Source organism: Ambystoma mexicanum, chromosome 5q (genome assembly GCF_040938575.1).
Source record: "Ambystoma mexicanum isolate Mex_15411 chromosome 5q, UKY_AmexF1_1, whole genome shotgun sequence".
Lineage (NCBI taxonomy): Eukaryota > Metazoa > Chordata > Amphibia > Caudata > Ambystomatidae > Ambystoma > Ambystoma mexicanum.
The window spans coordinates 1,339,151,721-1,339,177,645 of NC_090933.1; the positions used below are offsets into that span (position 1 = coordinate 1,339,151,721).

Below are 25,925 nucleotides of genomic sequence, written 5' to 3' on the forward strand. Positions count from 1 at the left end.
ACTATTTCGAGTAATCTAATTTTTTATTTCCTTTATTTCAGAGTGTTTGAACGTTTAGACTATAGCCCTGCCCACCAACGTTCACTTCCCAACATATACGTGCGCATCGGGAAGTGCTCGGAAGTGCCGCTTTGCTGGTTCGCTGCAACACAAGCAATGAACAGCACTACGGGTGAGCTTTTGTTTATAATACACTGTGGTTGATTCCCGTTTACGGTAAGGGTGTACAGAGATCATTATTTGTACAGCCTAAGAGTCTTCATGTGCTGCAATCTCTTTTCTTTAAAGTTCGATATGCCTGTAAGAATGATGGTCGCCAGAGCCTCGGTGACGCCTGAAGCTATTACCCCGAAAGTATCAACAGAAATGCTTAAAAAAAGAACCTTAACTGGGGGTTTGATGAACTCTCCTGCCAGTAGGAACACAGTGGGAGACATTCGTGATTTTTGTTTGCCACGCGCTGAAACTCTAATTGGTCATGGAATCCCAGAAGGCGTGAGTATTTCCTCAGTTTCTACAGAAACGGTTTTTAATGTATTGAAAACAAAAAAGACAATACAGAAAGTATACCGATTTCAGATACGTTAATACTCTCTGATGCAAGTTGATCAGCGGTAACGTCTCTGTTATCTGATGTTCAGAATTCGGCAATAGGCGAGTTCAATGGTACTCAACCTGTTACAGTTGTTTTAACCAGTCAAAAAAGTGGCTGATTTCTCTGTACCTGAAGCGAAAAATGAAAATGTCATAATATGTAATAGTGTTGGGACAGAACAAGTGAATGCCGAAATGCTACCATAGTGGGGATAACGGAGGCTGACATCATGGGTGTGATTCCTTCTTCTCTCTCACCTATTAAGAAAGATGTATCAGTATTGGACAATAATCTATCAAGATAACCGAATATATTCGAAAATGCTATGCATGAATCTCGTGACTTGCCATTATCGTTTAGTCATCCAAGTCCTCATAACTCACATGCTCCCCTTTGCTTGCCTCAAACACCATTTCCTGTACCGAGTGTAACAAAAAGTCAGTCGCCCCTTTTGGAAATTACTCTGTCTGCCATGAACCTAATGATCTAATCCTTAGCTAAACTATTTGAGAGGTTAAATAACAAAATGATGTTATAATCGAAACAGTTGGAACAGATTCTGACTTGGATGGCAGAGGTTGTCAAGGAGAAAATGACCCATATTGAGTCTACTGCACCGCCTCCTTATAACATTGTGCCAATGTCTATATCTTTACCCATGGTGCAGTTCAAGAAAATTATAAATCTTGCCACGTTCCAAATAGTAATGGAATGAGTATATTACCCATATTTTCTCATATAATACATTCTGAAGGGGATATGTTTAATAAACAATCACCACCTTTGAAACTGAATGCACCTAGTAGAGCTAGAGAGCAAGTACATGCAATATCGGTTGACAAGCCATCATTTCTTAGGAAAAAGACTAAAAATCAAAAGACAGTAAAGCAGCAATCAAAAGTTAGTGTGAAACAATTTGTGCAGAGAATTCCAATCCCAAAAAACAAACTACCAATGCAAGTGTTGCTGTATTAACAAAGTATAAAAACATGGCACGCAATAAGCGAGGCACCGATGTATCAAATGTGAGTGTTATTAATTCTTACCCTTCATTGGATGACTTGATATGATATGATGGGTTATTTATAACGTGCTTAATACCCACAGGTTTCTAAGTGGGGACACGGGGATCGAACCTGTGTTGCTCTGTTTCGTCTTGCTTCCAAGGCGAGCACGTTGCCGCTGAGCTATCCTCCCAAGACCGTTTCTGCCATTAACTCAAATAAACAGGGAGAATCCGAGTCTGCTGCTCCTATTAAACCCAGTGTAAAGGAGGAACGAAGATCATCTAATTTGAGAGCGAATTTGCTTACGGTAAATTCTAATGCAACATCATTGCATAACACCTTACAAGCCCAAATCAGAAGTGAAATTCAAAAGTTCATATAACAATAATTGAGTCAAACACTGGAGAATGCTATGGCTGATAGCTTACAATTAACAAGTCTTGAGGAAGTCAAAGAACCCAGTCATAATGATTGTAATATGAATCATTAATCGAACCAATTTAACACGACTGCGTATGCAAAATTGCAACATGCTACAAGTAATTTTAATGGGTGGGCTTCAAGTGAACAACTTGGACACCAAGAGATTAAAACCTCAACCAATTTAAATCCAATGCATAGATTAATATTGAGATGTCGCCCAGCCCCGTTTCATGCATACGATTTGAGCAGAACAAGTGTTCTTGCAATTTTTGCAGAAATTGTGTTGCTAGACAATGTCACTTCAATTGACATTGAACAAATAAGAGTTCTTGAATGATGCAGACTTAACTATGGTGAGGTTGTGGATTTGTTCTGGAGTGATGAGGAATATCATCTGGCAAGCAAAAATTGAGCATTTTGCTCTTGGTTTCGTTCTTGCCCAAGATCCGACAATCTTCAATGAAATCAATAGAAATGAGCAGTCTCAAAATACAGAAAACATGAGACCAACGAGAAGATATAACCTTTTCAATCGGGGGAAAGCAGCAGAATCTGTGCATAAGAGCAACTATTTACCCACCAACAATGGTCTAAGAAGACAGAGATCACTATCATCTGAGAATCATCACACAGTAACTACATTCGCAAGTTGGAATACATGTGGGCTTTCCCATTTGCTAGGCCCAAGTGGTCAATTATTACATTCTTTTGATATCCTAACATTGCAGGAAACATCGCTTGTGGGAAAAACCCATATGGAATGACCATTATATTGCTTTACATCCTTCCAGGATAGTTCAAAAAGGATGTCCTTCTTCTGGTTTGATGGTTGCAGTGAAAATTAGCTTACGCTATAATATCCTCCCGTGGGAAGCCCCTAATTTATTTCTACAGACGGTAAAAATAAACCGAGAAGGTGCAATTGCATTAATTAATATATTCAGGAACTTGGCTGCAATTTCTGACACTAAATTCTTTGGTGATCTGGAACATTTGTTAGATCTGATTATACACGATCCTCATATTACCATACTATTCTGGCCGGCAATCTAAATTTAAAATGCCTATCCTTCAACAAAGAGAAATTCAATATGAGTTCTAAAAGATGGAACGCAAAGATGAAGGAAAGACAACTAAAAATGTTTAATGGATCTTTGCCAGGCAACATACCATCGCAAAGTAGATGGCGTAGAGGCAAGAGTGAATCGGTCATTGATTATATTTTTGTTCATGGCTACACCTTGGTGAAGTTGGTTGATTTCAAGGTGGTCAATCATTGTCACAGTGATCATGAAATGCTGACAACGCAGTGGTCTTGCGAGCACTCTGCAAGTATGGAAATATGTAAACGGTATAGTGAACAAGTGGTGGTCAACAATTCAAGAACTCTCTTCCGATGGAGTGTGGATTCTTTGAGAAGCTTAAATGTCTTGAATATCTCTTATCTAGCCAGAACACGCCATTTGTAGGAGAAGCATACACGTCTATCCTGCAAGCCTTTAAAATCCATTCTGTAACCAACAGCCGGCATCAGTATAAAAATACCCATAACTTTGACCCTGAAATCCAGAGATGAAAAAGTGTCTTGAGGAAGCAAAAGAAAATGGCCTTATCACTTCCTCTATCAGTAATATTTAAAACAGTAAGATCACTACAATGTAAACACAGAAATTGGCTTAAAGCCAGAAGAGCCCTTCTATTTCAACACTACATTGAAGCTATGTTGAGAACCATAGCGAACAAAAGTTCAGCGCAAACTTGGGCTTTACTTAACATAGCTAATCACGTTAGACAAACACCAGTTCAAATTAACAGTTTCCGAAAATCAATGGGTCTCGTACTATTCGAATTTGTATGCTAGGCCACCTGGTAGTGTTCGTCAAAAAGTCACAACTAAACCGACTAAGGGAACCTTGCAAATCTTGGAAGATGACATTTTATACTATATCGCAAGGTCCAGCAGCTCTCGAGCTCCTGGCCCAGATGGGATAAATAATTGGATGTTAAAGCAACATACCAAATAATGGGCGTCCATGCTTCATAAGATCTTTGCCCATATACTTGCCACTAGGGTCATTCCAGATACGTGGCAGAGATCGTCATCGTCCCTATTTTCAAGAAGGGAGATCGGTCTTGTCCTTCAAACTACATACTGATCGCCCTTCTGGATGTACGAGGCAAGATTTTCTCTCGATTTGTCCTTGGGGATTTCAACAAGTGGACCATTGAACAACAAAAACGTGACCCGTATCAGACCGATTTTGTGGCGGGTCTTGGTACTTCCATTAACTTGACCATCACATCAATCATGTTCGTCAGCAGCAGCAAAGCAACCATTATTCCTTGCTTTTGTTGACCTACGGGCAGCTTTTGATTCTGTGCCGAGAGAGCTTCTTCTGGATAACGAAGAACTTACCGGATGTCCTGGTTACATTGTTGAATGGATAGAGGCCCTGCATACGAACACCAACATACGAGTTAGACTGATGCTAGAGGGTGACCTGACTGCGTTTATTGATACCAGCAGAGGCCTCAGGCAAGGTTCTATCCTTGCCTCAGGTCTCTCTAACTTTTTTTATCTCTGATGTGCGACAGGCTCTGAGTGAGGTCATTGCTGATGCCCCGAAGCTGCCATCAGAATCGATTCCAGCTTTGCTTTATGCTGATGACTTGATTCTGATGTCAAAGACACCTAAGGGTTTACAAAGATTGTTGGATGTTCTATAAACTTATGTCCAGAAGAATTATTTGACCATTAATCTTGACAAAACAAAGGTGTTGGTTCAGTCTGGGGGAAAAATTAAAAAAAACATAGTTGAAATGGCTTTTACACAGTGTACAACTTGAGACGGTACATCAGTACATATACTTGGGAGTTAGTCATAAGTGATCAGAAACAATAGTGATGCTTATTACCCAACATTAGAGCCGAAACTCACTGCGTCTGTGTCACAAGCACTTATTATCCAACCTAAGTATGGAACATTTTCTGTAATGCCGGCTTTATTATATTACCAACAAAAAGTTGCCCCGATATTATTGTATGGTTCTGAGTCTAAACCATTTTCTTCTGAAAAAATATGGCAAAGATATATGAAGGGAGGTTTTGGAAGCAAATTTTAATGCTACCAAATTGTATACCTGTGGCATGGATGGGACATGAGCTGGGCTTAATATCTTTATATGCAAGACACATGTGGCAACTGATTACACTATTTAGGAAGCGTCTTATATGTCCTAAGTGTAACATACTGATAAGAACTCTCTCAAGATATGTTTTCTCTAGTAGTGACGAGTTCATCAGAAGGTGGAAATCAGTTGTGATTCATGCTCTCGCAGAAATTTAAACTTCTCTCGAGGTACTCATAGAGAATCTTGTACAAGTAAAAACTAAATTATATCAGAAGGACTGGATTAAAACTAGAGATGAATGTCAAAAGTATAAAGATTTTAACAACCATCCTTTCCATCATAAAAAAATTCAATGTTCCCGAAACTTATTTGAGTGGAAGTGTATCCCCCTCCCATAGAGGTGATTTCCTGCATTTGAGATTCAACTTATGGCCCACTAGAGATATCCAAGCTAAACATAAAAAGATTGATTGGCAAGAAAATATGTGTTGGTTTTGTCAAAAAGCAGGTCAGAGTGAAACGTTACAACAGCCACAAGCTGATTGTGAATGTTTACAGCAGACTCGTGCATTTTACTTGAAAAAAAGTTACAAGATTTTAATCAAATAACTTCTGATCTCTTATGGCAAATCATATTCAGTGGAACACTGACTTCAGTGAGAAGTGGTGCCATACATTTTTTACATGCATTGCAACTAAACTGATAACGTGGAAGTAATTTACAAGCTCCCACAATGAAGCAAACTATCAGAAGTGCCCAAAATTACATGCAGCCTAAGAGGAACCACAAATTTAATAAATTAAGAGAAAAGTGCATTTTAAAAAGTTTATTGTTTTGTATCTTTATAATCAAATTGATAAATTAATTTATGTAATGAACCTATGTAATGAACTAGTGAGAATTATAGTTTCGTGGGATATATATATACGTGACCAAGCTTTCAGGGAAGCGCGAAACGCGTAGTTCAGGACCTATCCTTGGCATCCTGCTTTGTTTGCTGTGTGTGTTGCTTTTTTTCTTACCATTATTAAAACTCGTGTCTTTACATTGATTCGAGTTTGTCATTTTTGGGACCAGCAGTACCTCATGTCTGGAGTGCGTTTTTTTCCTCTGCTGTGCTTTTCGATACATATATATATGGAAGTAAGTGATGATTTTATGATTGTGATTTTACATTGTGTACTTGTGTAATGTTGATTGTGCCAAATGATTTTTTTTCCTTCTAATTCTAATGAAACCTATTTGAATAATTGTATAATTTTAAGAAACCTGAATGTATATTATAAAGTTCATGAAATTCAGCTAAAACAATTAAAAAAAAGGTGCAAGTTTAAACAAATACTATTGAGGTCTTCACTGCAACACCAGGCTCACGACGATTTGAGCTATAGGGGAGAGGCATCCTCAGGCTGCTCACCGCTGCGTCCACTGCCTGGGATGCCAGCGTTATCTGTACCCACCTCCCTGCTCTGCCAAGCTGCCCCAGCACAACGCATCTCCCGGCTTCTCTCTGCACTCTGGAGCGAGGCTCCTCTCCCCGCCTCCAAGGCCTCTGCTTTCTTAGGCTTCACAACGTGGGGTAAGCCCAGGCCGCCTGCCTATCAGTCTCAGCCGCGCTCACTGCATAGCTGGCTCCAGTCCAACGGCTGTACACCATGAGGTTAGCCAACGCTGCCCACTCCTCATTGCCTGTAAGGGTGCCCCCCCGCCAAAGCCAACACCCCACGGTGGTCCGGGGCTCATCTCCTCCTTCCTCCTGCTCGAGGCAATGTCCAAGGGCCTCTTTACAGGGCGGTCGCGCCGTAACTGCACTATGGCACTTTATCCTGGGGCATACACCCTGTGCACACCCCCTCTCTACAGGCTGTGGGACAGTGGCCAAATCACTCGGGCATTTTCTCGTTGAAGGGACGGGGCTGGGCGGCTACAGGCAGAGGGTCGACCCAGAGCTCACGTGAACCCGTCTGCTACGCCCCTCAAATACCTTTCAATACACACACACTACCTTGTTTTTATTTTTTAGCTAGCGGAATATGAAGTAGATTAGTTATTTTATTTAATAAATCATGTACCAAACTTTACAAATAAATTTTAAAGAAATGAAAGCAATATTTTAAATGTGTTCCCAAGTTTAATTTGTTATTTTTTATAATCAACGCCTCATCCTTTATTTAATGCACTCAATCTAGAAAAAAGAAATTAACAAAAAAGCGAGGACCATATGTAGGGAAGGATGTATATGCAATGTCAGTGCTACTTAAAGTGGGAGTCTTCGCAAATATATTGTCCTAGGTTACAATGAAGAAGATGGGTACTGCAATTTACAACTACCATTGCGAATCGTACACATTGAATCTCTTGCGTGTTGCAGGATGGCATACATGGAAAGTGATTTTCAAACCTTTCTACCAGCTCACACAGAAATGTATACTTGGTTTCTGCCCGCTCATGCAAGACATAAGTAGAGGGTACATGTGATGTAAGAGGACGGTTTGGGTATGTTTGACCTTGTGCAAATTGCCCTCGGGAATTTGACCTAAAAACATTTGACCTTTTGACCAATTGACCTCCATTGTTAAGGATGCGGGGGACACCCCTGCAACCCCCCTTTGACCTACTCACATGAACATGAGGAGCGGGGAATACCCCTGCAACCCCTGCGCCTTATGTTCAGTAGGTATTAACCTATTTGACCTAAAACAAAAAGGTCAATTTGGACCACTCAGAAAAGGTCAATTTGGTCAAAAGGTCAAATGTTTGAGGTCAAATAGGCTAATACCAAGTGGACACAGTGTCCCTGCTATTTTTAAAGGAGGGGGTTACTTCCACCATAAGCTAATTATGGAAGAGTACTTTCCCAGTTAGGCATATAGGGTTAGAGTAGGGGTAATCACACGTAGGAAGGTCTGACATGTTACTGAATGTACCCAAACCCTAGTAGCTGTAAGAACGCATTTGCCTGTTGGGTAGTCAGCCAATTCCACCAAATCTCAATCCGCATCTATTTATCTCACAACCTTCTCACCACACAAAAGTCTCCAAAGCTCTTTGGCTTTTTCTGTGTCTCTTTAACCTTCCATCCAACAACACTAGCTCTCTCACTCTCTGTCCTCGGCCTATAATGTTTATGGAGAAATTTACCAATAAGCAAGTTCTCGCAAGGAGCTAATATGTATTGCGAAATGTTGGCCACATCTTGCACTGCCTGCACATGTAAAAGATTCTTCTCCAGCCCTTGTTGATTTAAAAGAGGCTACCCAAATGCCGGAAGTATTTATTTCTAAACATCCTCCCCTCCTACCAATCTTCCCCTCCTACCAATTTCACTAGCAGAGCATAGATCTTTGACTATGCCCTATACAGGGTCCCCACAAATATCTCTCTATGCTCCCTCTGACAGACAGCCCAGAGGAAAACCAAAGAGATTTCCCAGTAAGAAGTTACTCTTAGGGCTTTTGGGCAGGGGCAGCATGTCACTCTGCCTGAAATGTGGTTGGCTACTTCAGTCCTACTAGTCTCCACTCCCTGTTATAAATTGGGTTTCTCCATAGGCGTTTCCCATAGGAAGAAACAGTACTCGCCTCTAAATCCTTCTCATCCCCTCGCTGAAGTACAGAAACATATGCACCTTAGTCTTCTATATAATAAGGAATTTGTTCAGACAATGTTTAATTCCTTTGCTTTTCCATTCTGCACTCCATATTTGCTTCTTTGTTGTTATATTGGATTTAACTCAAAAGACAAAGTATTCGGCTGAGCCATATAGCAAGAAATTATTTGTCTGCAGCTGACTAGCTATTTTTCAGCTACAATTCAGCCTAAGGCCCTCATTACGAGTTTGGCGGTAGCCATGGAGCTATTAGCTCCATGGATGCCACCAAACCAGGTTTGTTTACCGGGTTCCTGCAATGAGGAATAACCGTGTCATTCCAACATTGTAGGACCCGGTAATTCCTCCTTGCAGGAGCCATTCCCCATTCCCATTTGTTCCCCCCTAGGGCTCAATGGGAATGGGGAGGGGAAAAACAGGCACATTACAGGTGTCCCGTTGTTACCTCCTTCTTCCCCTCGCGGCACCCGGAAAGCACGCCTGGTTTTACTAGGCGTGCAATCCGGGTCCCGCGATGGGAAGCTTGTAATCGGCCCTGACGGAATGAAGGGGGCCTGTTCTGTACTGGCCCCCTTCATTCCGCCAGCGCATGCCTCGCAATGAGGCCCTAATACTTAGTTGAAGCTGAAGTTTGGTACATCACTATTTTTTACATCCACCACTTCATTCCTTTATACCCAGTTCAGTATTTAAAGTGTCCTAGTTCCTGAAATAATAAAGATTGTATATCATGTCATAAATATTATTTCTATTTTAAAGGCCATGAGTCTCAATTTTAATAAACCTACCCAAAATGTTAGTGATGCCATATCCTTTAGCTCCTTTTTACGACTGTTAAAGCAACTATATCCCTCGTAAGCACTCAGTTACATGTATGTAATAGTACTGGTGGATCACTGAATATTTTGTGAACAGTAATTCTTTTGTGAATGCCTGGAAACACCTGTGTATAGGCGCCATACAAATGTCCAATAAAATAAAACTGTCAGATACAGTTAGGTATAATGCTGTGTATTTGTACTTTTAGGTCTGCATCGTGTTCCAGTTTTGCTCTACACATCCATAACTGTGGACACCTAATGTACTGAAAGAGCCCCTGCCTGTCATTGCAATGGCGTCTAAGTATCTGCTTCTGGGGATGCTGTACTTTGTACAAGGGATGCCCTATGGATTACAGTCCGGGTTATTGCCAATTTACCTGCGGACGGTCGGCCTATCCTTTACAAGCATCAGCTTAACCAAAGCTCTCTATTTTCCATGGATCCTAAAGGTTTTCTGGGCTCCCTTTGTGGATCAGTGCTGGAACAAGCAAACCTGGCTGCTACTGAGTATGTGTGGTTTGGCGGTAGCTTGCCTGACCTGTGCCTCATTATCTCCCGGGGAGAATTGTAAAGCTCTTGCAACAGTGCTGATCCTGATGAACCTCATGGCCTCCACGCAAGATATTGCAGTAGATGGGATGGCAGTAAGGCTTCTGAACCAGGATGAAGTTGGCTATGGGAACACCATCCAGGTGGTGGGCTACAAGCTAGGATCTGTGCTGGCAGGTGGTGGATTTCTTGCAGTCATCCACCTTATTGGATGGCGCTCCCTTTTTCTGCTTTTGGCTTCAATGTACTGTCTGGTAATGGTTTATACCTGGCACGCAACAGAGTTACAGACCAGACCTTCTTGTCGGAGCGACAGGGAAAAGCTTCAGCACAGAAGCCTGAATCCTTGCGACCTGCTGCAAGAACTTCTCATAGTCCCGGGCACTACTTGGACACTCATCTTTGTTATAAATTACAAACTGGGTATGTTTTTCTAATTTTCTAAACCTCATTTGTAATTTTGTTCACCGTTTGCAGGTTGCCATGGTTGTACAACATTGTAGAAAAGTGTATGTTGGGATACTCAATCTTTGTTAGCTGCATGGCTAAGAAGTTATTTGTTTTTGAAAGAAAGTCCCTACCTTCTCCATGCTTGCACCTACTGCCCCACCTTGCTGACAGTTTCTATCCAAGTCGCTGGCACTATCAGAATGACGCATCTTCTTTCCTGATAGATCACCCCGTCACTGAATACTCAACTCTGTCAACTCTGCTATCTCCATCATATTTTGTCTATCCTACTGCTGGCTGATTAGCTATATTGAGCCCTTTTGTTGGTTATCGTTTGGCTTGCACAAACACGTTTTTTAATGGTCATACAAAGATTGATATTGCTCGTGTAGAGTAAATTCTGGGTACATCCGTACCTCCTGCGACTCCAGAGGGCATGGACATGCCTTCTCTGCACCTCTCTGAGGGAGATTAACATTCAGAAAAGTTTGATTTTAAAGTCCTTTCTGATCCTGAAGCGGTTGCGTTGGAGCTGCATTGAGATCGGGAGTTGATTCCACAGCATATCGCTGAGATAAGATAAGCATCTTTTCACCCATGGTCTCCTTGATTTTCGGACCATAGTCCAGTGCCAATACAGTGGAAAATTATACAAGAGATTGTGAGGGTGCAGAAGTAAGGCTCAGACACAATGGTGGCATGATTTTGGGTAGCAACATTTATTATATGCAAATGGGTTGGAAAAATGCCTCTCTGTCCAAACTAAAAGGGGTTACTTGCCTCCAAGAAAACTAAGTAATTGTCAGAATATCCCAATTACTAAGTCTGTCACTGTTGTGTCTCCAAAAAGCCTATTTCTGCCCCTAACGCTGATATCTTAAACCAACTGTGCAAGGATGATCTCTTCCTACAGTAAAGTGTTCTGTGTAGATACAACCAACAGAAAGGTTCCCAGACTCTTGGAGTGGGAAAAAAATAAAGAAATGTTCAAAACTGTAGGACTCCAAGGTTAGGGTCGTAGTGCTTTCCCCTAGATTCCTTCTTGCAGTGTGTCTCTCCTTTTGGGCCTCTCAGGATTGTACTTGCTTATGCAAATGTCAATAGGCAGTTCACAATAATATGCTCCTTATGCTGCACCTGTTTATCCTGCCAACTTGGCACACTCCTTTTGCCAAGCGTAAGATTTGTTTACACAATGTATTCTTCACTTATTTTGGGTGCGGGTCCCAGATTCACAGTATTTCGGATGACTTTGTTTCTTCCTTGCCAAGCAAATATCCTCTCATGGACTGTCGCATTTAAAAAAAAAAATGTTTAACTTCTTTTTATTGGCATTTAGAATATACACGGCACCATGCGCCAACAGTCTCAACATCACCCTTCCCCGGTACTACCCCACATTTCAGATAATACATATTGTCCATCATGTCCTGTATCGTGTTTACATCAGACAGTGTTGTATTTAGTTAAGCATTTTGGATAGAAGGGTGTTGATTGTGCATCATATAAGTTCGTTTATGCAGTTTATCCATGTCCCACTCACCCCATCATTTCACGGTTTAAGCTAAGGTGTAGTAGGGTCCTCCACCTCAACACCAGACGGACTGATCAACTAGTGCGTGTAAGCATCCCACATACCTCTGTCACCACACCAGTCTCGAATCATTGACCCCCCAGCCACTTTCCATATCATTACAATATAGGACATCTGCATTCTATTGAGATATTTTTGGCTTTGTTTCTCCCCACAACATCGCTACTGGTTTCTAAGACATTATTAGGAGTAACCCAACAAGTTTCAGAGTATGTTTGGGCACGATTTGAGTACAACCTAACACTCTTCCTCATCGTGGGGCGAGGGCAGGAGCCCCCCCAACACCCCAGCCCAGCAGAGGAACACGGACAGGGGCCTGCCTGACCCTGTCCCCACACGCCGCCTGACTCGCGCATGCCGGGCGCAGCGCGGCCTGAAACCGAGGCTGAGCCTCGCTAACATCAGCTGTAACCGCCGGCAGGCGGATCGCGCCGGCGGCCAGCTCCAAGGCCACTCTAAGGCCTGTTGGGTGCCTGCTCACCCCCTCACTCCACTCTTCCTCATCGTGGGGCGAGGGCAGGAGCCCCCCCAACACCCCAGCCCAGCAGAGGAACACGGACAGGGGCCTGCCTGACCCTGTCCCCACACGCCGCCTGACTCGCGCATGCCGGGCGCAGCGCGGCCTGAAACCGAGGCTGAGCCTCGCTAACATCAGCTGTAACCGCCGGCAGGCGGATCGCGCCGGCGGCCAGCTCCAAGGCCACTCTAAGGCCTGTTGGGTGCCTGCTCACCCCCTCACTCCACTCTTCCTCATCGTGGGGCGAGGGCAGGAGCCCCCCCAACACCCCAGCCCAGCAGAGGAACACGGACAGGGGCCTGCCTGACCCTGTCCCCACACGCCGCCTGACTCGCGCATGCCGGGCGCAGCGCGGCCTGAAACCGAGGCTGAGCCTCGCTAACATCAGCTGTAACCGCCGGCAGGCGGATCGCGCCGGCGGCCAGCTCCAAGGCCACTCTAAGGCCTGTTGGGTGCCTGCTCACCCCCTCACTCCACTCTTCCTCATCGTGGGGCGAGGGCAGGAGCCCCCCCAACACCCCAGCCCAGCAGAGGAACACGGACAGGGGCCTGCCTGACCCTGTCCCCACACGCCGCCTGACTCGCGCATGCCGGGCGCAGCGCGGCCTGAAACCGAGGCTGAGCCTCGCTAACATCAGCTGTAACCGCCGGCAGGCGGATCGCGCCGGCGGCCAGCTCCAAGGCCTGTTGGGTGCCTGTTCGGAGCCACAGGAGCCAGGGGCCACAAACTCTGCCCGTGCTGCTCCAGGCATCACAAACACCTTGTGTAATCACCTTGTTTGCCTCCGGAGCCTCGGAGCCAGTGTCTACTCGGACCTTTAATCTTTTGTGAGTAAAGGGGATACCCCCAGTTTACACTATTGTGCTTTCTGGTATGTCTTCTGCTATTCCGCATTCATAAACATTTGAACTCGGTTTCTTTCACCTTCGATAACTGTTTTAACTGTTTGCTACATACGCTTATGCTTCCAACTCCGCCGCCTCTATGCGTTACTGCTGCCACCTCTTTAATAGTTCAGTCATTTTCAGCCCCTAGTGCTTTATGCCTCATGACTGCTATTGGCCGTGCCCTTTGGTCGCTAACTGACCACTGCACTGTATTGTGCCTTATGGTCGCCCAGAGACCACTGTATTATTGTGTAGTGCCTTATGGTCGCCCAGAGACCACTGTATTATTGTGTAGTGCCTTATGGTCGCCCAGAGACCACTGTAGTATTGTGTAGTGCCTTATGGTCGCCCAGAGACCACTGTATTATTGTGTAGTGCCTTATGGTCGCCCAGAGACCACTGTATTATTGTGTAGTGCCTTATGGTCGCCCAGAGACCACTGTATTATTGTGTAGTGCCTTATGGTCGCCCAGAGACCACTGTATTATTGTGTAGTGCCTTATGGTCGCCCAGAGACCACTGTATTATTGTGTAGTGCCTTATGGTCGCCCAGAGACCACTGTAGTATTGTGTAGTGCCTTATGGTCGCCCAGAGACCACTGTAGTATTGTATAGTGCCTTATGGTCGCCCAGAGACCACTGTATTATTGTATAGTGCCTTATGGTCGCCCAGAGACCACTGTATTATTGTGTAGTGCCTTATGGTCGCCCAGAGACCACTGTATTATTGTGTAGTGCCTTATGGTCGCCCAGAGACCACTGTATTATTGTGTAGTGCCTTATGGTCGCCCAGAGACCACTGTACCATCACTCTCAGCCCAGTATCTGACCTCGGTTTTTAGACCTACATCTGACCGTCGCACTTAGCCCAATATCTGACTGCTACTCTCAGACTAGTACGTCACTGCTGCATTAATCTCGCTAAGTATTTGTGAACTGTACTCTGCCAACTCTGCCCCGTATCCATCCACGGCAACTAATTCCAGCCCACCTAGCTCAGCTAGTAGTAACAGTATGTACTTCCACATGCCCAACCCAGTTCACCTTGCACAATTCTCCAAACTGACAATTATCCTTACCATCATCTACACGACCATGCCTACAGTTCTGCCTACAGAGGGCCTTGGTGCCCACATACAACTCATCGCTAAACCCTGCAACTTAGAACAAAGGAAGCTTAGACTCCGGGCTCGACTACCTAAAATATTCGAACCTATTACTAAATATAACATTAACCTAGAACACCTCCGACCCAAAATATGCCGACCACTGGTAATCACCGCCCCTCTCAGACACCAACCACACCATAAAATCAATAAACTTATAGCCAAACCTCCGCTCACAGCACAGCTAGAACCTGAACTAAAAGCTGCTCTAATCAATGCCAGATCATTAGTCGCCCATGCCACTGACATAGCAGATATCATATGGGATAATAGCCTTGACTTCATTGCCATTACTGAATCTTGGCTCCACGATGCAGCAGGTCCGGCTCTCACTCTGGCAGTCCCAGAGAATTATACCATTCTCAGAGCTGACAGACCAGACTCGCGCGGTGGAGGAATTGCAATTATCGCCAAATCTAATCTCTCTATGAGAATCACACCCACACCCTCCCTCAAATCCTGCGAGCTTCTCTCTATCAAATTACCGACTGCAAACTCCCAAACACTAAATATCCACCTTATCTATAGACCCCCTGGCCCCGTCAGCACCTTCACTGAAGACATCACCACTGTTATCTCTGAGAAGCTAAAAGAATCCTCCCAAACACTAGTACTAGGAGATTTCAATCTAGGGCTCAACGATATCAACGACCATCATGCTACTGCCACAGGCAATACTCTGTCAGTGCTAGGCTTCACGCAGTTCGTGAATACTTCCACACATATCAAGGGAAGAACACTAGACTGGATTGCCAGTCACAACTGCTACCCCTCTATAACAGCCATCACCCCCCAAATATGGTCTGACCATTACCTTATCTCTTTCACCCTCAACACCAAAAGACCCACAGTCTTAACACCCACGCCAGCCACACCCACCTTAACGAGAAACAAGAAAAACATCACAGCCGACAATATTCTGCCCCACATCCTACCCAAACTAAATTCCCTACCTGACCACTCTGACCCAGGCATCCTAGTGGATGCATTCAACGCAGCCATGTGCTCTGCTCTTGACAGTATTGCTCCATTTAAACTTCGGATCAGTAAACCCAAAAAGCATTTGAACTCATGGTTTACACCCCACCTAAAAAACCTAAGACTACAGAAGAGAAAATGCGAAACAGCTTGGAACCGACATCCGACCGCTGAAAATAAAACTAACCTAATTAACATCTCCTCGCAATACAAAAGAGACATCATCCTAGCCAAACAAGAAACCTATAATAATAGGATCTCCCAATCCAACTCCAGCATGAAGGAGCTATTCTCCATCCTAAAGGAATTGGAAACTCCTATCACAGTACAGGATGACTCCATCAAAGACAAAACTTGGTGCACAGACATACAACTGGCACTAACCAACAAAGTATCCAACCTCCAAACAAAAATTGCCCTAAAGAAAGCCTCTCTGCCAACTCAACCTCTGATAGTCAAAATTCCCTCATCCAACAATCCAGAATCCACCCAATTCCGTTTCTCCAAGGTCTCAGTAATTGAGGTAGAGAAGACCATTTTGACTCTCAAACCTTCTAATTGCAAAGGCGACCAATGCCCCGCACAACTGATCAAGGATGCGGCTAGGGATTTAGCCCCCTTTATCACAAAACTTATCAATGCCTCCTTTACTACGGGCACCATCCCCCGCAATCTAAAGGAATCTTGGGTACTCCCCCTCCTAAAAAAGCAAACATTGGACCCCAACATTCCTACTAACTACAGGCCCATCACCACGGTTCCCTTCCTACTAAAAATATTAGACAAGGTAGCATACACCCAAATCCAGAACTTCCTTGAGATGAACCATCTCCTCGGCACCCGCCAATCCGGTTTCCGTCCGCAACACGGCACAGAGACTGCCCTTATCGACCTAAAAGCCCAAATAGATTCACTCAGAGACGAGGGAAAACTAGCTCTCCTCCTCCTTCTAGACCTCTCAGCCGCCTTTGATCTGGTGGACCATAAAGTCCTATGTAATCACTTGGACTCGGCTGCCCACTTCTCAGAGGAGGCTATAGTCTGGATTCAATCATTTCTTAGTGACAGGACCATGAGGGTGTTCTCCCCCGCAGCGGCAGCAGACCCTATCCCAATCACCTGCGGAGTGCCCCAGGGATCCTGCGTCTCGCCGACACTCTATAACATCTTCACCAAGCCACTCTTTGACGATCTTGATAATCTGGGTATCACCTACACTAACTATGCAGATGATACTCAGATTCTCTTACCACTTACTGGGGATTACGTCGAAGATCTGGCTCTGGTGAATAGAGTCTACAGCATCGTTCAGGCATGGATGGCCAACCATGGCCTATGCTTGAACGATGACAAAACAGAGCTCATCATCCTGGGCACGGCAGCCCGTATCTCCAAACTTAACCAAAACTACTCCGCCTTCATCATCGATGGCAACACTATCAAGGTCGCCAGAGAAGTAAAAACCCTAGGTTTTTACCTTGATGCGACACTATCTTTCACCAAACAGGTGAACTCACTGTCATCATCCACTGCCTATACATGCAAGTTAATACGAGCTGGGAAACCATTCCTTTCAGAGGACAGCTGTCTTATTCTAGCTAGAGCCCTCATTTTATCGAAACTAGATTATTGCAACGCCCTCTACATAGGGACTACCAAACAAATCATCCACAGAATCCAAGTGCTCCAAAACAATGCACTTAGAGCGGCCCTAAGTATCCCCAGAAGTGCACACATTTCAGAAATAAGACGAAAACACAAATGGCTTTCCACCCAAGAAAAAATCAACCTTAAATCTGCGTCCCTTATCCACAAATGCCTAAACAACAAAGCTCCCCGATACCTCTCAGAACGCTTCAACAGGAAAAATCCAACGAGACTCACAAGGACAGCCAGCCCCAACTGCCTCCTAGTGCCCAGATTCAAACTAGCCACCATTGGAGGTTCCAGCTTCCCAGTTAAGGCAGCACAGTTATGGAACTCCCTACCCCTTGCACTCAGATCTGACCAAACCTTCAATAACTTCAGAAAGAACACCATAAAATGGCTTATTGAGAATGCGACATAGCGTATGTCACTTTATACGTAACGTCTTCTTATAATGTTTGTACTAACCTGCTTTTACTGTTTGATCGCCATAGATTTGACTGTTTAGCTACGCCTTATCTGCACTTGCACTTGCCTTACCCTGCAGATTCGAAATGTCCACTATGCCTGTAACCTGTAACGTTAACTAATCTGTAACCTGTAAACGTTAACTAAGCTGTAAACCTCCTTGTTCTCTTGCGCCCTGCTACCCTAGGGTCTGGTGCGCACAATAAATAAATAAACAAACAAACAAACAAACAAGGCAGTCAGCGGGTCTGGTTCGATCTCCTGGCCTGTGATACCACTGCCTGTCTCGAATACCTGTTCCCAATATTTTCTTATAGCCGAGCAACCCCATTCTATGCAGAGGAAGCCCGCCAGCAGCATACTGTTGCATCTGATGCATCTGCTCGAAGTGTCTGGGAAATATTCCTTCAGCTTAGCCAGCGTGTAGTAAGTAAGATTGGTGCAAGTATTTGAAATTAATTAGTTTAAACCTTGCATTGATAGCCCCCTTTCTGGTCATCTCACAACCGCACTTCCACATTTCTTCTGAAATTTCCCATTCTAGGGTCCCCTCCCATTTCCTCTGTGGCGAGATCCTCACTGCCTCCTCAGAGTTTATGCACATAGCGTACAATCCTGATATTACCCTACTGCCCAGACCTCCCTGAAGCAGTCTGTCTAGTATGCAGGAAACCTGTGGTTACTCAGGAAAGGTTGTTAACAATTGGCGCAGGGTTATCTTCAATCTGTAATGCAATATGTCCAGGGCTGATAATTCCCCCTTCTCCCTCAGCATATCCAATGTTATGAACTTCCCATTGGTGAAGAGTTCCCCAAAGTGAGTCACACCCAACCTTTTCACCAAGGCCACAAACCCCACCTCACTGGTGATAGGGATCCCCGGGATATGCATCACTGGGAGTTAAGCGGAGTAGAGGACCTCCCCCCCTGGTCTTGTGTACTATGGAAGTCCAGGATCTGCAGGTTACCTCTTCCATGTTTGATGTCCGTTGTGTTCTATCCGGTGGCTTAAGTGTCTTGTTAACATGTCTTCTGTCTCCTTGCATTTCATACCAATAACGGAGAAACCCCGCCTGTGCCACATTATAGTAGGTTTCGAATTTGGGTAGTGCCAAAACCCCCTCCTGTATAGGCGCTACTAGCTTGTCCCAGGACACCTCTAAGCAGGATTGCAGGTAAAGGCCCAATGTGTGCGCTTTACACGTCAGTATTCACAATATATGGAGTCGGGCTGCGTTGCTGTGGTCAATGAGCTGTGCATGCCTACTAGTACACAGCAAAATTAAACGCTTAAAGAGATGTTGACCCACAAATCGCGCTATCTCCTAAGCCTAGACTGTGGTATTGAATGTTTTATCATGTCTAGATTAATCAAATCATGAGTCCATATATAGGTGAGATTTATTAACTCTCTTAGTCAGCTGACACGTGTTTCGACATATGCGTCGTCTTCAAGTCTGATAATATTGAACACATTAACAGATCATTATAAAATGTACCCATTGATATGGTAAATAATGATGTGGCAGTTTGTCCAAGAGTATGTCAAAAAATATAACACAGCATTGTTTACATCATACAAATAAGATTAAATTCACATAGCAAATTCGTAGAAGTCAATATGATATGTCGCAGGAAATTGGCAGGAGAAAACATAAGGACAGTACATTAATAAAACTCATTTTGAACAAAGTTATGTAATCATGCAAAGCTTTTGTACGGATAGCACCTCAAAGTGACACCAGTACAGATCACCATAGTGTTGAATAGTTAATTAGTGTTTGTATTACCAGTATTGGGATAGTGATCAGTTCCGTGTTGGAATTACGGTTAATGGCATGTGTCACTTAGTAATGGAGAACTGCGTTAAGCAAAAAAACTGTTACAATAATTGAGTCTCACCTAGTTTCTTCTATATCATATATTGGTGATGTCCTGTTGTTTATTAAATTAGGATTGTCATCCATAAGATATTCCTGTCCATTACGTGCTTTCTGTACAATAAATCCCTGTAATAAGTAGTGCAAAATGTAAGTATTGATTTGAATGTATTTAGTATATTAGTCTGTGAGCCATTCTCAATATTCAAAAGTTAGAAACAAAATTGCTCACCCATTATCGGTTAAATTTGGTCTTGATTCTTAGAATCTCAAATTGAACGTAGTCCATGCGGTAGGTTTCCCTGTTGCGTAGGTATATGCAGTTCCTATCGTTTTAGTTTAAAAACATACTATTAAAAAGCGCACGCTTTATCTTTTACAATTCTACATTCAAATGATTAACTTGCAGGAACACCTACCTAGTCATAGGCTGAATCCCTGGTTCACAAAAAAGTATGGGCATCAAAGAGGGAGCTTTCGTTCCATTCGATATTATATACTGTTTGTTACGTAGCAACGCAACGCGCGAATATGCGTAGCTACGCATGCGTAACCATAAACCGCTATTCCTGAGCGCATGCTCTTGTTAATCCGGATAGTGTTATGTTTCTGCACATGCGCTCGCGATCTGAGTATCAGTATCTGATATTTCACTCATGCGCATTGCCATCCATATTGGTATCGAATAGAAATAAGCTTGCTCATTAAATTCTTATACTACACAAATGCCTGTTTCCATATTGTTAAAGTATTAACAATGTAAATAATTACGTTGGTTGTCGTGAGTCATTGTATACCAACTAATTCTGAATTACCTTTGAGTATTTAGTAATGTAGTGGGAAACAACTACTTCTAAGTTACCTGATGTATTCAGTAATATATTTGGAACCAGTACATTATCGCTATGTGATGCCATTGAGTGTGCTGCCCGAAACAAAATAGTGCATGGTACATTAACTACCACTAATAAGTTGAATGACACCATAATGTATATTGGCAGATCTTCATGCTGAGTGGAACCATCAATCATCAACCTCCAGAACATATAAGTCTCCTTATTGACCTCTTTAAAACATTGTTATGTGTGTAGTTTAAATATGACCACATCAGTATTCCCAAATAAATTCAGACGTTCACTAAACATTTTGCTCCTCGTTTATCTATTCAACCTCTAGATGCTTAGAAATCCCACATATTTCTGGTCTACTGTAGTATGTCTCATCTTCATAATAACATAATGTATTGTTGGCTATTGCTGTTGCCTGAAAGAATACTTTTGCTAGGGAAAATATTCACAGAAACACATGCATCTCATGGTCAGTATTGAGACCAATATGTGTACATCGATAGAGACAAATACATTTAGCCTCCGTTTGTCTGAGTTTGAGAGTGATGTCTCCCCCCTCTTTTACCTGGTTTGGCTTTCTTAAGTCCGATAAAATTCATGTCATCTTTGTTATCTGTTTGATGTTTGGTCCGCCAATGAATGGCTAGGGGCAATCTTTGATCTTGACTGGCAAGACTAGCCAGATGCTCCCGTATTCTAAAATGTAATTGTCTGATAGTAGACCCTATATAGATCTTATCACACACACACATTAATGCATAAACAACATGAGTACTTTTGCAGTTGATGAAATCTTTAATCTGGATGTTATTGCCATTAATGACTGTGTGTTGTATGGCATTACTGTCAGCATGTTTGCACATGGAACAGGTTCCACATTTATGAAAACCTGTCGGAGGAAGCAACCATGTTTTGCTAACTCTTGGTGTGGTTCCCTGAATCTGAAGAAAAGGACTAATTTTGTCCCGAATAGTCGCCGATATAGTGAAGATAAATTTGGGTTTGTCTGCTAAATAAGGTCTGATATCTTTATCAAGCAGAAGTATATTCCAATGTCTAAGCAACCACTTATACAAAGACTTTGAATCCCTTGAATATTGAGTAATGACATCCACTGTTCTGCGGGTATTATCTTTGTTTGTCAGACTGCAATGTGGTGATTCTGGCCAATGTATGATATTTGTTTAAGCTTTTCTTGATATTATCCTGAGAGTAACCTCTTTGACAGAACCGGGTTGATAGGAGCTCACATTCACGCTTGACATCATCCCTGTCCCTGTTACAGTTCCTACGAGCCCTGTAAAATTCCCCATTTGGAATATTCTGGATAGTCGATGAGCGATGGCAGCTGGTAGAATGAAGGGTAGAGTTGGTCTCAGATGGTTTGCGAAAGGTCTTATTGTTTATGGTCCCATCCTCTATAAAAATTGTAAGATCAAGAAAATCTATAGTACAGCTACTATGCTGTGCTGTAAATTTGATACCATATGTGTTATTATTGACATATACAAGGAAATCAGATAGTTCTTGAGCGGATCCTGACCATATCATGAAAACATCATCTATAAATCTCCTCCACATTACTATGTACTATCTATAGTGGGCATTATTTAGAATGTGATTCTCTTCCATCTGTGCCATAAATAAGTTAGCCAGTGACGGGGCATACTTGGCCCCAATTGCAACACCTTTCACCTGAGCAAAGTATTGTTCATTAAATAAAAATACATTGTTTTCTAATGTGAATTTCAGAAACATTTTGAGCATAGTTATGTGCGTTCTGTATGAAGTTGAGTCATTCCGAAATGTGTAATCCAAGCATGCCACTCCTAAATCATGTTCTATACTTGTATAGAGTGCAGAGACATCCAAAGTAACCAATAAATATTGAGGCTGCCACATGATTTGTCCAAGTAATTGCAGCATATGGGTTGTATCACTTATGTATGAGGGCATCTTAATTACATGGTGTTTGAGTGCATTATCTAAATATTTAGATAATCCTTCGGTGGCCCAGCCTATCCCACTCATGATAGGCCTCACATCTGGTAACTGATCAAAGGATTTATGTATTTTAGGCAAAAAATAAATGGTGGGCATGATAGGTTCCGTGATGCTCAAGAACCGTTTTTCATCATCCGTTAGGTACCCCAGTGAATGCCAATTGTTGATCACGGTTAACATATTCTTAACAATGGGCCTCATTACACGGTAGGCGGTAGTGGTTTACGGGCACCGGTACCGGTATACCCCTACTGCCTTACTACGAGTTCCCTTTGCGGGACCCGACTTTAACGGCTGGTTTTACCAGCCGTTAAAGTAGGGTGCCGCAAAGGGACCTCGGAGCTAATTACGGTACCGCAATTTGCGGTACCGTAATTAGCACCTTCCCCATTCCCATTATGCCCTATGGGGGCAAAAATGGGAGTGCGGAAGAGCCTTGGTGAATGGGGAATTACCGCCCCGCTCACCTTGGAGTAGGGCGGTAATTCCGCCATCCACCAAGGCGGACACGGTAAAATACCGGCGGCAACCATGGCGCTAATAGCGTGAAAGTTACTGCATACCGTGTTATGAGGCCCACTATCTTTAGTGGGATTTGCTTTTAAGCGTTGGTAACAGTTGGGGGTCCCTAAATGTTGGTAGGCCATCTGAAGGTAGTCTTCGGTGTTGAGTACAACTATGTTGCCCCCTTTGTCAGCTTCTTTTATGATAATGGATTGGTCTTTTGCTAGTTCATTCAAGGATGCTCTTTCCCCTTGCGTTAGATTTGAAAATATTTTATAAGACTGTGGATGTTGCCTGTCCATGTGATTATGAATGTCAGCTATTATGGCTTGATGAAAGGTTTCAATGACATTATCTGTTCCTAGGTTAGGGGTAAATCTGGATTTGGATTTGAGTTCATGGAGTTTCAACATAGCTTCTTCAACCCCTAAGTCTTTACTGACAAGGGTTTGGTCAATAGGGGTTTGCGAGCTGAGTGACAAAAGCGTGCTGGTATCCTCTGTGTCGCATAGAATGCATGCTCACTGGCTTCTTAGGTGGTGGTTTATAGGTTTGTACTTGTGTTGTAAAATATTTCTTGAGCTTCAGCTTCCGTACAAATTTGAACAGATCTATCTGAAATTGAACAAAATCTGTGCTCGAGGTGGGTCAAAGGAAAGTCCTTTGTTGAGGACAGAAATCTCATTGGATGCGAGTGTCTTGTTAGATAGATTCACAACTAGGTTCTGAGCATTTATCTCCCCTGTTGTTTGCGTGCTACGGACCTTGTTAAAATTCCTCTTGGTCTGTTTCCCTCTTCGGTGTTTCCTTCTTCCCCTCCTGCCCCTGATGTGGGAGTTGTTGTTGTAATACTCGATTATGGATCGATCCGGAATCTGACTTGCTTGAAAGATTTTACCTAGTCATAGGCTGAATCCCTGGTTCGCAAGGTAAGTGTTCCTGCAAGTTAATCATTTGAATGTAGAATCGTAAAAGATAAAGCGTGCGCTTTTTAATAGTATGTTTTTAAACTAAAACGATAGGAACTGCATATACCTATGCAACAGGGAAACCTACCACATGGACTACGTTCAATTTGAGATTCTAAGATTCAAGACCAAATTTAACCGATAATGAGTGAGCAATTTTGATTCAAACTTTTGAATATTGAGAATGGCTCACAGACTAATAAATTCAAATCAATATTTACATTTTGCACTACTTATTACAGGGATTTATTGTACAGAAAGCATGTAATGGACAGGAATATCTTATGGATGACAATCCTAATTTAATAAACAACAGGACATCACCAATATATGATATAGAAGAAACTAGGTGAGACTCAATTATTGTAACAGTTTTTTTGCTTAACGCAGTTCTCCTTTACTAAGTGACGCATGCCATTAACCGTAATTCCAACACGGGACTGATCACTATCCCAATACTGGTCATACAAACACTAATGAACTATTCAACACTATGGTGATCTGTACTGGTGTCACTTTGAGGAGCTCAACCGTACAAAAGCTTTGAATAATTACATAACTTTGTTCAAAATGAGTTTTATTAATGTACTGTCCTTATGTTCTCTCCTGCCAATTTCCTGCGACATATCATATTGACTTATACGAATTTGGTATGTGAATTTCATCTTATTTGTATGATGTAAACAATGCTGTGTTATATTTTTTGACATACTCTTGGACAAACTGCAACATCATTATTTACCTTATCAATGGGTACATTTTATAATTATCTGTTAATGTGTTCAATATTATCAGCCTTGAAGACGATGCATATGTCGAAACACGTGTCGGCTGACTAAGAGAGTTAATAAATCTCACCTATATATGGACTCATGATTTGATTAATCAAGACGTGATAAAACATTCAATGCTACAGTCTTTAAGCGTTGTCCCAGGACACCCTGGCTTGTTTACTCACCCAGATGAACTGTAGTATTGCTGATTTCAGGTCTCGGAAGTATTCCCATGATACCACTATTGAGGCTTACAAAGAGACGTGCAGAAACCTAGGGAGTAAGGTCATTTTAACAACGGATATCCGGCCATATAGATTAAGAGGAAGGTCCTTCCACCTAGACATAGCCTCCTTCGCCTGCTCCAAGACCCTCATATAATTGCTGGTGTTCACTACTTTATTATCCCTAGCTATGTTGATCTCCAAGTAACGGGTTTGGACCATATGCCATTGGAGTCCCACCCATCCTTGTACCGCTCAACCCCTTCTTTTAATGGGAAAAGGACCGACTAAGAAGCATTTACCTTCAGCCCCGAAAAGTTCCCCAAATTGCTGCACATCCCTCATAATTGGGTCTAGGTTAGTACTGGGATCCTTAATGAACAGCACCATGTCATCTGCATATAATGATATCACTGCTGTGAACATGCAATTCTCGTATTCTTTCCGACAATGGCTCTATTGCCAGGGTGAACAGCAATGTGAGAGGGACCACCCCTGAGGTGTCCCCCCTCTCCAATGCTATAGTTGGTGTTAACTGACCATAATCATTACAGGGCTTATCCTGCTTTAATACCGCCACTACCATTGCTTCCCTCGGTTTCTGGCAGATGCCTCTCCTCCAGGCTGTTTTGAAATATGTCCAGCAGGTAAGAGGCAAGCCTGTCAGCATAATGTTTGTAGAATTCTGCTGTGAGCCCGTCGGCCCCCGGGAGCTTCCCATTGGGTAAGGATTTGATTGCGTTCAACACTTCCGCCAATGTCAATGGGCGGCTCAGCTGTTCCCTCTGGTCGTCTGTGCACCAATGTAGAGCCACCTGATTCAGATCCGTGTCTATTTCCGCCTCGGAGGCGCAAGTTTTGGGAGGAGTATAATTGAT

The 25,925-nt window shown here is 43.1% G+C and overlaps 1 protein-coding gene across 7 annotated transcripts in view; it reads left to right on the forward strand.

Annotated features, from left to right (window-relative positions):
* Window positions 1-25,925, forward strand: part of MFSD3 (major facilitator superfamily domain containing 3) — a 926,467-nt gene that overhangs the window by 171,829 nt on the left and 728,713 nt on the right. For all 7 annotated transcript variants that reach the window (XM_069621959.1, XM_069621955.1, XM_069621958.1 and 4 more), the window contains exon 2: window positions 9,796-10,561. In XM_069621959.1, the coding sequence (XP_069478060.1) occupies window positions 9,880-10,561 (682 nt within the window). In that variant the 5' untranslated portion in view covers window positions 9,796-9,879. The remainder of the gene's footprint in view (window positions 1-9,795; window positions 10,562-25,925) is intronic.